The sequence below is a fragment of the Pyrgilauda ruficollis genome, unplaced genomic scaffold, assembly GCF_017590135.1.
Source record: "Pyrgilauda ruficollis isolate IOZ18807 unplaced genomic scaffold, ASM1759013v1 scaffold109, whole genome shotgun sequence".
NCBI lineage: Eukaryota > Metazoa > Chordata > Aves > Passeriformes > Passeridae > Pyrgilauda > Pyrgilauda ruficollis.
The window spans coordinates 872,543-885,847 of record NW_024509099.1 but is presented as its reverse complement, the minus strand read 5'-3'; the positions used below and the strand labels follow the sequence as shown (position 1 = coordinate 885,847).

The window sequence follows — 13,305 nt, the reverse complement described above, 5'->3', positions numbered from 1 at the left end:
AAAAAACATGAATGATTTTTGAAGCATCAATACAGATCTGCATTGACCACTACTAAAATTTTATTATAAGTCTCACACAACACAACCTACAATTTTTTCAGAAAATTCCCCTGGGTGCAACATCATTCCATCACAATGGCAGATGGACTGAAGTTACTTTTCAGTAAAACGCCTTTATTTGTAATCACTAGACTAAACATGAGCAAATCATACAATCAATATTTAGAATTTAAGGAAGCAAAGACTTTCAATATTTAAGCAAAACTAGTTACTTGACACACAGAGATCAGTTTTTTATTATATGGTATTTCATTTTAGAAACCAATTCCTAAGTATACATACTGCACTCCAGTTTTAGTGCTTCTTCAGAAGCATTAAAACTTTTGTGGTTTGATATGTAAATGAAAAGTTAATGCTTCTACCCAGAACTGATCTACCAAAATCTTGCAATTTGTAGCAAGATATATGACTTCAGAATAATTGAAAAATTAACTTGTATATTCAAAACAAATAGATGCAATAGAAAAAAGAGAATATGGGAAGGAGGATAAAAGAGGAACATTAATTAGAAAGTGATGTATGACCAAGTGTGGGATTTATAAGTAATTATGCACTTTGCAGAAGGTCCTGGAAACCTATCATTGGAATGATTAATTCTTTTCATAAGTGTTTTGAAGATTGACTTCCATATTCTGGAGTCATGTCCCTAAGGAGGCCAGCTAAAGCCAGTTTCATAAGATATGAAAAATGAAGTATCTTTGGATGGGATGATGGGAAAATATGGAGTGAGAGAAGCAATACTGCAAAATGGGTGCCAAATAGGCTAAGTTGTGTGAAACTGGAGCATACCTCAAAAATTACAAGATTTGTGATACTTCCAGTTTTATATATTTTAATAAGCCAGAGTTTTGCTGGGGTCAAGTGCTACACTAATCAATTTTAATTCTCAAGTGACAATTATGGAGATGTTATTTCAACATTTTTTTAAGGCCATTCTTGATTTAAAAAAAAGAAATAAAATACACTACAATTATCTGAATTACTTAAATTCATCAATATTAACAAGAAATTTAACATTGATTGCAATGAATTATAAGGGTGATAATAGCCCAGATTCTTCCAAAGGAGAAACTGTAATTTCACCTTATCCTTGAAATCATAATACAGGTAAAATTCCACTGGGTTTTACAGGACAGAGAAAAATCCCAATCTGAAATCATAAAGACTGAACCTTATGTTTCCTTAGGCTGCATTTTGAGACATTGGTAGGGCTTTAAAGTAAAAGAGAAATCCATCCTTATAAACCTGGATGCTTCTCCCTAGTTAGTGGGGATATGTGTGTTAAATTCAGTTGGATTCAAAAAACAGCAGAAGCAAAAAGTCCTGCAAGTTCTAGCAGACTTCATTTCACATTTACAATTCTTCTGATGCCACCTCAAACCCAGCTGGTTTCAGATGTTGTTCTGAATGCTCAACAGTGCCTAATGAGTACCACAGAATAATATCACACAAAGTTCCCTCTAAACTGGTGTCCTCTTTCTGGAGTGGAAAAAAAGTAGGTCTCTGATTTTAAGAACAAAGCAGGTGTCCCAGGGGTACTATGCAAGATTCCAGGAAAATCAAAATTAAGGACTGCTCAGTCAGAGGTGATATCTTTTATGCCTTTCCTCTACTAAATTGTTCAATTGCTTTCTGCTCCCCTGTAAAGCTTTTATAACAGCTTGATACAAGAGGTCTTAAGACTTGTGTTCTGTTAAAATTTATTCAGTACTGATAGAGATTGTGACCTGTTTCTATTCACTCCATGATATGCACCCTGAAGTTTGCCTAGTCACCTCTGCTGTTCAAGTCAGACCATGCATGTGTTAACATACCTGTGTGGTTCTACAGACCTTTTCTTGGTTTGGCATGATTTCTTGTCATGTACAGTAAATATTGTATTCAGTATTCATCATGAGGTCATTTGTTGGATTAATATAGTAGCATAAATATTGTGAATATTGTGTGCCTCACTTATTTTCAAGCAGTTCACTTCTCTTTTTTTTTTTTTGGCACTTTACCATTCCAGACCATTGTTAAAGTATCTTATCACTTTCCAAATTCTGCATAATGAACAGTCTTTTTCTTTAAAGAAGAGAGCAACATGTTCTCACTGAAAAAGCAATGGGATAACAAAAAAAAACTATTAGTTTTGTAAGTGGAATATTTCAAAAGTTTTCAACTTCAACTCCTGCTAACTGAGATTATTTATAGTCTACTTGTCTATAACTAATCAGAAGATCAGAAGTTAGTTATTTCCATATTAGTTTTTTCTTCTTTTTTTGAATGCTGACAGTCAGATGATTCCTTTCACTGAATTGATCTCACTGTCACTTCACTGATCTCAAATTATCATATTTAGAAATCCTGAATGATGATGTGCTAAGCTGTTTCTTGAGCTTATAACTCCAAATACTGCACTTTTATCTTTTCAGGCAGAGGAATAGTAATGTATTTTTCTATATCCATTATGGTGTGCCTTACTGAAAAAAAAAAAAAAAAAAGAAAAAAAAAGAAAAAAGGGGATAATCTATTTTGCTACCAAAATTAACAGTAGCAAGCAAGGATGGTCTATCAACATGGGTATGTCAGCATTTGTCATGCTTATAGGCTTGTGCTTTTTTACCATTACCTATGAAATATTTGGCACTTAGTTTTTCCTTTGTGTAATCGTGCTTCAGCTTTGTTCCAAAATTTAGAAAATTGATAGAGAAAAGCCGACCCAGCGCTCTAATGATCTTACAGTTATAGATTCATAGCTGTTTTTCTCCCAGACATAAGAATATTTAAAGTAAAACAGCATCTCACACTTGGAGAATGCAAATGTATTCCTCTTAGAGGCACTTTAAGTGATTCCTTCTGCAGATGACACAGCCACTAAAGAGCTTCTTTCCCTTCCCAGTACAGTTGCTCTTGTCATAAAAAATTCCCAAGTGATAGTTGAATACTGCAAAGTTGAGCTAAGATTATTCATATTCGTTGTATGTTGTTTTTTAAATTTCTACATTATAAGGAGGAGAGGCTTAAGAAAACTTAAAAATTCTTACTAACACCAAAGAGTTGTTCCACAGAAAGTATTTGTGTATGCTCACAATTTGTATTGGTTTTGTGAATATAGTTCTATAAATTTTAGAGATACATCAACGGTGAGCTGTCAGTGGTGCCTCTTTCACAGCTTTCAGGGGAAAAATATATTTCTCCCATGAGGTTTAGAAATAATTAAATGTTGTGTTCATACCTCTTCTTATTCAGAGGTAAATTAATGTTTGTAACAAACATGCCTCTATTTTCATGTATGATTGTATTATGCTCAATATTCTATATAATATAACTTGAAATGAATGAGCTACTTTACTTTACCATAATGTCAAGGCTGATCACTATTGCAATCTCACAGTGAATAATTCTAATACTCTTTGTGCATCAGTTTATGCAGTTAATGTAACTACTGTGGCACAAAACCAACCAAATCCAGCACATACAAGATATGAGCAGAATTCAGAACCACATGATGAAACAAGTAGCTTGCTTGGTTTAATTTTTTGTGGGCTTTAAATTTAGCATATGTCATGGATGTGCTTCTGAATTCTGCATATTCTATGGATCTCCTGTATCTTCTATAAAATGCTGTAAAAATTCCTAAAATTTAAGAAAATCTACCAAGAAGACAATGTTCTCAAACTGTTTTTTGATATTTCTGGACCCATTTAAATGATGCTCACTCTTTAGTTCCCTGATGTGATTTGTAATTTTCAGGAAATGCAGAGACTACATTAAGTCAGCTATGCCTGTTTAAAAACATAGCAGAAATCTGGATTCTGTTTCTAGTCAGAGAAGAGCTTCACAGCATTTCAGTCCAATATTCTATTGATTTTAATGACATAAATAGAACTATACCCTTTTTTATTTATTATATATATATTTGAAAAGTAGCAATTTACAGGCATCTAAAGAATTGTTTGAAAAATTTAATCTGGAAGTAGCAAAAAATTTTGAGATCTGAAAATCAAGGAACTAAAAGCAACAGACAGAAAATTGTAACAGTAACAAAATTAATCTCTTTAAAAAAAAGGAAAAATTAAAAGGTTTCTGTATTGCTATTGAAAGAAAGAATGTTCGAGATATAAGACTTTTTCTATCATTAGAAGTAATAAGTAAAATTGCAAATGACGTGAAATTAAACTCAATTACATATAATTGGAGCTACTAATATTCCGTCTTAATGTGTATATGTTTGGGGGCTTTCTAACTTTAAAGCATAAGTGTGCAATAAGCCAACAGTTGTGCGTGCTCCAGCTGCTGGATGGGTCAAGTGAAGGTATCGGGTGCTTTGCAAGGAAAGAGTCTTGGACTGTTCCACTCATAGACAGAGAGCTGAGAGGAGTGTGAATGAGATTTACAGAATCATGAAGGCAGGAGATGAGATGAGCGTGGCACTGTTGTTGGCCAAACATGAGAAATAGGGGTCACTGGAACCTGGGTGAGAGCAAGGATAACAAGGTAGCAGTTTGCACAGCCTTTTGCATGGAAAGGTACAGAAGGTGGAGACAGGAAACCACAGGACAACCAGTCTCACCTCGACCCCCGAAAAGGTAACAGCTAAACCTGGAAACCATTTCCAGGAGTACTGAGGACAATAAGTGTGTTGTCTGGATCCAGAATTGGTTATCTGAGTTGCTGGGCAGCAGGACGATAAGGGAATCCTGAAAGTACAAAGCAGGAACATATCCTCAGATGTTCCTGATGAAATGGTTCTGGATGCTGGAGGAGTGCCAGAAAAACAGGTGGTAGAAATGCATTGTCCTGGCAATGGTGTAATCCAGAGACACTAAAATTGGACTTTTCAAAGGAGTGTGTAAGTAATAAGTCAACTTATCCTGAAATGCATTGTGAATTAGGTCTATCAATAATGTAATTGAGATATGAAAATTTTCAGGCAACTTTTCTTACCAAAAAAAAAAAAAAACAAGAACACCAAAACCCCAAACTTAGAAAAGCAGTATTGTTAATTTGTACCAGATCTATGAATAGTATTTGGCAAATACCAATTTGTTCTCCTAACACATTGTTAAATAGATAAAACAATGTTGCAAAAAATTGACAAGGGAAAAAAAATAAGCATGATGTATATCTTATCTACTTGTGTTTTACCTAATCTTTACTCTTTCAATTCTTTTGTCTCTGTCAGTTTTACTGCCATTTTGGCATCAGAGGCTTCCCCCTGCTGTTTGCATGCGTAAGATAATTTTACTGGTCCTGAGAGCCCTTATATGTTTTCTATCAGACATGGTAGGTCCTAAGATAACGAAACCTTCATGTCACCAGATTACCATCACCATTCGTTGCTTTTCACTTCAGCTCCCACACGATTTCAGCAGTCAAAACCTTACTAGCCACAGAACTGGAGATTAGTGCTTTGTGATACTTGAAAGCTGAGGTTCCAACTTCCAGTTATATGATTTTCTAGCTGCATGCTATCTTTAACAGCTGGCGAGATAGCAGCTGCTATCATGTCAGAATTTGAAGCTGTGAGGAATGAAAGGGAGCAGAATGACTAATTGTAATGCACACATTCACTTTCTATCTCCAGCTTTGCAAGTTTTAAAAGAAATGCTTTCACTGTTGTAAAGCTCATAATCACAGCACAGCAGTTGTGCATGGTATTTGTTCCTACTCCAGCCGGTTCAGGAGATACCAGAGTTTAATACTGTCAAAGATGAGCAGTGTTTTGGGCAATGATCCAAGGCAGAACATGGTCTATGGCATAACTCTCTAGTGCTTCCCAGAACTCTTATATAATTTTCATACAATGACTATAACTAGGAGGCATAATATTGAATGATAACACAATATAGTAAGCAATTGTTTAAGGAGTTAAATTATTTATATTCTTGAATGTACATTTTTTTGAGGGGAACTTGATTTTCAATCTAAATCTTAGCACGCTTTTCATTGTGAAAAGTACAAAGAACCTCCCCAATATAATTCTGAAAATAATTTAATTTCATGACATATTTGGACAGAAAACAGCAATTGAATAAGGGACATGGAGAGGAAAGCTAATGTCTGCTTCATAGTTGCATATCTTTCACATCTGGAAGAAGTAGGAGGAAAGCAATGAAGATGCATGCTGAGCAAGTGTTAAAAGTTTAGAATTCTGAAAGGATAAAAAAACCTAAATTGAAGCTGGCAACCATGTAATTGCTGGGAAGGGGAATTATCATGATTTTTATTGGCCTGGAGATTATGTAGGTGAAGATATTATTATGGCAAGTGAATCTTAATGTATTAAAGAATGCATGAGAAAAGGTCTTGTGCCAAGTACACTTTCTTAGCCTATTTTCAATTCTGAAAAAAATTGCTCACAGAAAGTTGCCACCTGTACTATCTGCATCCTTCAATATTCCTGATATCTCTTTTATCAATTTTTAATTTCAAATGTACTTAAATTTTGAGTGCTTGCAATATGAATATAAAGCTTTGAATAATGAGAAAATGTGCTGAATTATGAGAAAAATGGCAACATCAGTTTGTATTTGGCCTAAATGTATGCTTAGCAAGAGCAAAATTGCTGAGACATGTTTTCTTTTCAAACATAAGGAAAATTTTCTGATCTCTTATTGTAATATTCAAGTAATTAAATATTTATTGGCAAAATTAGAAGAGTGATAAATGGAGATGGACATAAGAGAAAAAAGGCATTTTCAGACAAATTTTGAAAAATGCGCTTTATTCTGAATTCTTTCACTGGAAAAGCAGATGATATTGGTATTCTGGTTCATTCCAGGAGATTCAAAGTGTTCTAGAAACCAAAGTCCAAAAGGCCATTACTCCCCTATTACTATCATTCCAAAAAAGGTGTAAATTTTACTTCTTGGGTTCATTTTCTTGGGGAGAATGGATTAAATTTTTCTTCTATCGTGTAGTTGAAAGGGCAAGTTGTCATATTTGGTCATCACACAGCCTGCCATGGTCATATTCTAAAATGTTATAAATGAAGAAAGATGTTATTATGCAAAGCTATTATGAGAAAAATATTGGAATATCTGAGAATTAACAATATAAGCAGAGGAACTTTTATTTTAAAGGTAATTTTAATTCTTATTACATCTCAGAATTATACATCAGAACAGTGAAAGAATTATGCTATTAATGGGAATGATTCTTCTTTTGGAAAACCACAGTCAACAAGACCTGAGTTTAAGAAATCCTGTTCAAAGGAGTCCTTTCCTATTAAGTATCCACTAAGTTGTATTTATCCTCTACCATTCTAAAAGTTCTTACAGTCAGTAACTTATTCAAAATTTCAACACAGTTACTGTGATACATAAGCAAAGGGTTTGGTTTAGTAGCAAAAGTTTGATAAAAATATTCATTTTGTCATATTCTATTTTAGGGAAAATATTACATGTAATTGTATAGTGAATTTCAATGGTACCTATTGTAATACACATTGTGTACCCAGAAATGTACTTGGGAAATTTATTCTGATATAAATTTTTAAGTTAAAAGGGATTATAATTCTATAGGAAAACACAAACAATTTATTATAAGGAAAATAAAAGCATAATTTTTCATGAGTTCAATAAGTAAAAATAATTTAATGAGAAATATAGAAAAAGATGGCTTGTGCTCTTGTGGGTCTCGAAACACAATATTTAACATTTAAAGCAAAAGTCATGCTGTTTGAGAGCACATGTAGTATTTTTAGAGATTGGAAAGGCATAGTGCATGAGTTTACAGTGGGTCTGTAGTGTAAAATATGAAACCTAATTCAATATCCATATGTGCACTCATGATCTTTCACAGTCCCCTAATGCTAAAAGGCAAATACATTTTAATTAAAGCAGAAGCTGACATAAATCCATGCTCTATAATTTGGGCATTAGCTTGTAATTCCACTCAGAATATTAATTATTTTATTCATAAATAAATATCTAAAATTGTAGTTTAGTTCATACCAGTAGATGCTAGCTCGAGTTTATAGTGATTTCCTTTCTGAACTCTGATTTGGTTTCATACCAGAGCTCCCTTCCTTCTATATCCACCAAGGAAAATAGCTTAGCATAGCACCACTGTTGAAAGAGTAAATGACAAATTGAAGTGGTTCTGAACTGAAATTTATTACTGATTATTACTAAGTGAATTCTCATCTTTTATATTTAAAAATTACACATTCAGGATAATAATGATTTGGTCTAAATTATTTGATCAAAACCTTTCTTATGCAAGTATTTAAGATTTTAGTGGTAAGGGCTCATTTTCATTCTTATTTCATTTTCTATATCAAGCTCATGAAGCAGTATATGCCTTTTGAAAAGCACATGGCATAGTTAAGAGTATTCCTTTGAGAAGAGAACTGTTTTTTTAGTCTCCACAGGAGTTCTAAATTTAAATAGAAACCTTGATAGGATTGAGCTAGTGTGGCAAAATTAAGCTCATCTAAGAGGCCTATGGAATCTGTAAATACCAAAAAGAGAGAGAATGTGTTTTACAAATAACTATCATTGTGGATTTGGAAATTCATAAATTCCTTAAACTTTAGTTTTTCAAGAATGAATGTCCTTAAAGGAGAAAAATATTTCATACATCTTCATTTCCCTCTCTTCTCCACATGTACAGGTGGATATTTATCAGAATATAGTTACCTTATATTTCTTGCTGTATTTTCTTTAAGGCTGCTACACTAATCCCTTACAATTTTGCCTCTAATCTGTGCTCCTGTGAAATACAAACATCTGTCCTTGGAAAGTCATCATTGATTAAAACAAACAACAACCTTGTAATGTCTCTCTGTAGAATCATTACAGTTAATTGTGTGAGGATTAAATAAGATGACAATAATAATTTAAGTATCATGTGTAGCTACCTTAAAATAGTTCTATCTAGCTCTTCCATCTAATTAAGATTTGGAAAGAATCTTACCTTCCATTAATACTTACTGTGCACTTTCACTAAAAAAAGAGATTAATTTAAACAGCAGTGAAATTTAAAAAAATATTCTGTGGAGAAATGCCTGCACAAACTACATTAATTGAGCTCTAAAATAGTGATGCTAAACAACAAAAGCAAGGAAATGCACAGTGAAGCAGGAAATGTACCATATGTTATTGTATACCTGGGTACAATGGGGACACTATCTTAATGGCTTTCTTAATATTTCTGTTGTACCAAATATTGGTGGACATATGGTATGCTGCCTTTGTATACGCTTGTGTCTTTTCGCAATTTTGTTAGCTGACTTTGATAGCATTTTCTATTTGTCTGCTGTTAGGAAAAAGTCTTTAAAATCTGGAGTTTGAAACACATACACATTATTTTGCTTATTAATTTAGAGCCCATTTTTAAAATTTTCTTCAAGTGTATCTGCTTATTACTTTTATTTTTAAGCTTTCCATCGTCTTAGTCCCTGTCTGACAGTAATTTGAAATACAGTTGAGTATTTCACATGCAGATGGTTTTCAACTCACTGTCAGTGCTGGCCAAACAGATGGCTAAAGCAACAGCAACAGCTGCAGAGCTCACCAGGCTTTGCACAACCAGGATGGTACAACCAAAGAGTCATAGAATTATAGAATCCTTTAGGTTGGAAAAGACCTTCAAGATCATTAAGTTCACCAGTTAACCCAGCACCACTAAATTATGTCCCTAAGCATCATATCTGCACATCTTTTGAACACCTCCAGAGATGATGACACAACTACTTCCCTGGGCAGCTGGTTTCAGTGCTTGACACCCCTTTTAATGAAGAAATTTTTCCTAATATCCAATCTAAACCTTTGCTGGCACAACTTGAGGTCATTTTCTCTTGTCCTTTTTCTTGTTACTTGAGCACCCATGCAACTGGCTTCTTCCCTGACTGCCCCGAGGAACCTCAGCCTGTTCCAGCTGGCAGCAAAGTTTCCCATTTCACTTGGCTCCTAGTGCCCTTCCAGCTGAGAAACAAAATACAACTTCCTGTGACATCATTTCCTGGTTACTGTGTGTTTTCAAGTTTGGCTGATGCAGAATACCAAAGGGAAAGGTTTCCTTAATTTTTTTATGGCCCAATCTTCATAAATGTTCACATTTAAGTAGGTTGTTCATTGTTTCCATCACATGGAATACACACATTGAAGTCACAGAAGTCCAGAAGTAGTCAGAGGAAATATATCATGTAGCAGAGAAGAGCAACTGGGCCAAATCTTTTTGACATACCTATTACTTACTCCAGTTATATCCTGGCAAAAATTCCCTTCTTTAAAGCAGTGATCTCAGGGCTTCTTACTGGAGGTGTTTGAAGACTGTTCAAACCAATGTGGAAATAAAAGGACATTGTTGTACATTAGTTTGTCAATAGCCATTCTTAAGTCTTATAAGACATTACAGACCAGGGCTAGTTTTTTAACTAAGATTTAGTCATTTCTGGCAAGTGTGAGTACTTTTGTCAGAACATTTAAAACTTACCATTCTAATATTCATACAGTAGTTCTGGGAGCAGCTCATTATATGTGCAGCTGCATTAGTTTAAATATTAAATAGAAGGCATAATGAAAGTCTCCTAAATTTTTATAATATCAGTAACCTTATATGATATCTAGCAATGCCAGACTAATTGTTTCTGAAATGTTTAAATAATAAATATTTTAAAAACAAATAACTTGATTTGTGATGAAAATTCACCTTGTATATTCCCAGGAAATCAAATAATTTAAGTCCATAGCCATCACTTTCACCTAATAATTTTTCATATATTTTAGGGTTTTTTCTTTAAATTTAATTTAAACCTTTTTCAGTTGCTAGTTTTAGGAATTCTATTTTAAATTTATATTAATATATCTTTGATTAGCACATGAATGCGAAAGGATAGAACTGAGTAATTTTGCACAAGTATTTTAATAAGGAGTTGTTCATATAACTTATCTGGAATTTTTTGTAAGGTTAAGTCATTATTGGAAATCATTACGTGAAAGTAATTAAAAAGGAAACAGCAATCTCTTTCAAAAGGATTCCAGTAAAATTCAGTAAGAGCAACGAAGTTGCTGCACAGCCTAGTCTTGTGTATCCAGCAGGGTGAAGATCTTGCCAGCTTATTGATTCCTTCTGGTGTAGGGCTTGGCAATCAGTCTGTATCTGGAATAATTAGTGGGGATGTTAATCAGTAGACAGGAGCATCATGGGGTCCCTGACACTATAAAGAATTACACTGCTATGCCAGCTCAAAGGCTTTTACACTTTGGCAGCTTAAATGTTTTTGACATGTGACACTGTTTTTTCTAAGAACATTGTTGTTTTATAACATATAGTTTTATAACAGTAGGCAGATTAGATGAGATGTGTGTGCACAGTGGCATGTGGCATGACTGACCTGTCCACACTGTCAGGGAATGGATTTAAAAATGGATTACAATTGAAAAGAATTAACTGGGTGCCATTACAGCGGTAAAAAGTCTCCACATATTGGTAAAAAGTCTCAGGTTCCCTGACATTTTATTCAGACTTTGTTCACAAGACTATTGGGGTCCCAGAATCAAGAGTAAACCAATGTGTTTGTGAATTCCCTTTTCTGAAAACCTGTTCAAGACACATAAAGGGACAAGGAAGACAATAATTTCACCATGGCTTTTGGTAGGATTTCAATGAAAGTGCAAAGATAACATGGAGGGAATTGGAGATGTATGCCCCTAAGCTTAAAGCACAATAAATTAATCATGGATGAGATAAAAACTAGTAACATACAGAAACAGTTTAGATCTGACATGATTTCCTCACTCTTACATGAAGTCTTGAGTCAACTTGTAGTGTAGCTACTTTAGGTATACTTAGAGTCCTAAATTTTGATAAATGTCTGCTGTTCTGTGCAAGGATACTGTTTGTTCACTGTGCTCTGAATTCCCCAGAGTGTAATAGCCAGTTTCTGGCACCCAGTTTGATTTTGGTCTGCTACACATTGTTATTAGGAATGCAACTTATCAACTCGCAAATTATAAAAACTGACATACTTTTATCATAGTTATGTTTCAATTATATAGTTCTTATACTATCTTCTTATTGTTATTAATTTAATATGAAGACATTATGCCAAACTAGTGGCTAGAATTCTGTCAAATGAGGAGTTTGAGACCTGTTTGATCTTTTACACTATTTCCCACTTTCTCTTCTTGCCAAAAAGACATATGAGTTGAAAGTAAGTGTTTTAAATGTATCTTGCATAGCAATAGGACTGAAGTTCAGAACTGCCAATCAATAAATAATGTCTCCTAGTCATCAAAACTGTAGCTTGCTTCGCACTGTGAAAGACAATTCCAAGTAATTGCTCTGAAACCCTATGCTTTTTCATTTCTTATTAAGGAATCAGTTGAAAAAGTATCCAATGTGTGCAATACAGAAAGATTTTGTCATCTAAATTCTAATGTCTTCTATTAAAATCTTTTTCTTAAAAGAAATTTGAGCTGCAACTGTTTAAACTTGAACTGACTTTTCTGTTTCATGTTGTGGTCACAGCTTTTTAAAAATTCCATTTCAGAGTAAAGAGGCGGAAGGAAGTCAACACAGAATTTGGGACCAGACAAAGTTCCTTGTCTGTTGTTGGAGATTCTACCATGACAGTGAGTGAAGATATGGGAGATCACCAAAAAGCCCTGCAGCAACAAGGCTAACAGCAAAGAGGAGATGCAAACATTGTTCATGAAGACATACAAGAAACTTTCATTGAAGAAGTGCATGTCAGATATATTATATAGGAATACGGTATGCATTGTTTCTATGTATTCCTGATTTTTTATAAGAATCAAGGAAAATACGCTAGAGTCAGGGTGCACATTTCTAGAAGTTATGTTGACCATTATCATTCCTTTCCAGTTTTTTTAACTGTTCTTTTTTAAAGCAAAAGGTGGACTTTAATTAAAATGTCCCATATTTTACCTTTGGAAAAAGGACTTTAAAATGTGCATGGTCTATGAGAGAGGATCACGTTCTGTCCTGGGAAGACATTGAGTCTGAAATGGAAGTCAGTGGTTTGTTTCTTCCTTTGCTTGTGTGTTTTACTTTCATACAGCAGTGGAAAAAAATATCTGTATCACAGGACCCCCAGTTCTACCACGGTGACATGTGTATTACACTTTTCTTTCATTAAAAAAAGAAAAAAATATATTATTTTAAATACCCAAAAATTATCACATACACATTTAGATTTAAAAAAAAATCCTTTTCTTATATGTTTCTTATACTCAACACATAAATAAATGCATCTCAAATTTACCTTATTACCTTTACCTTTACCTTTTT

General features: G+C 33.9%; 1 protein-coding gene across 1 annotated transcript in view; it reads left to right on the top strand.

Annotated features, from left to right (window-relative positions):
- Positions 1-12,807, top strand: part of CCDC102B (coiled-coil domain containing 102B) — a 135,519-nt gene extending 122,712 nt beyond the window's left edge. The window contains exon 7 of the mRNA XM_041472930.1: positions 12,545-12,807. Within this exon, the coding sequence (XP_041328864.1) occupies positions 12,545-12,634 (90 nt within the window). The 3' untranslated portion in view covers positions 12,635-12,807. The remainder of the gene's footprint in view (positions 1-12,544) is intronic.
- Positions 12,808-13,305: the final 498 nt, after the last annotated feature.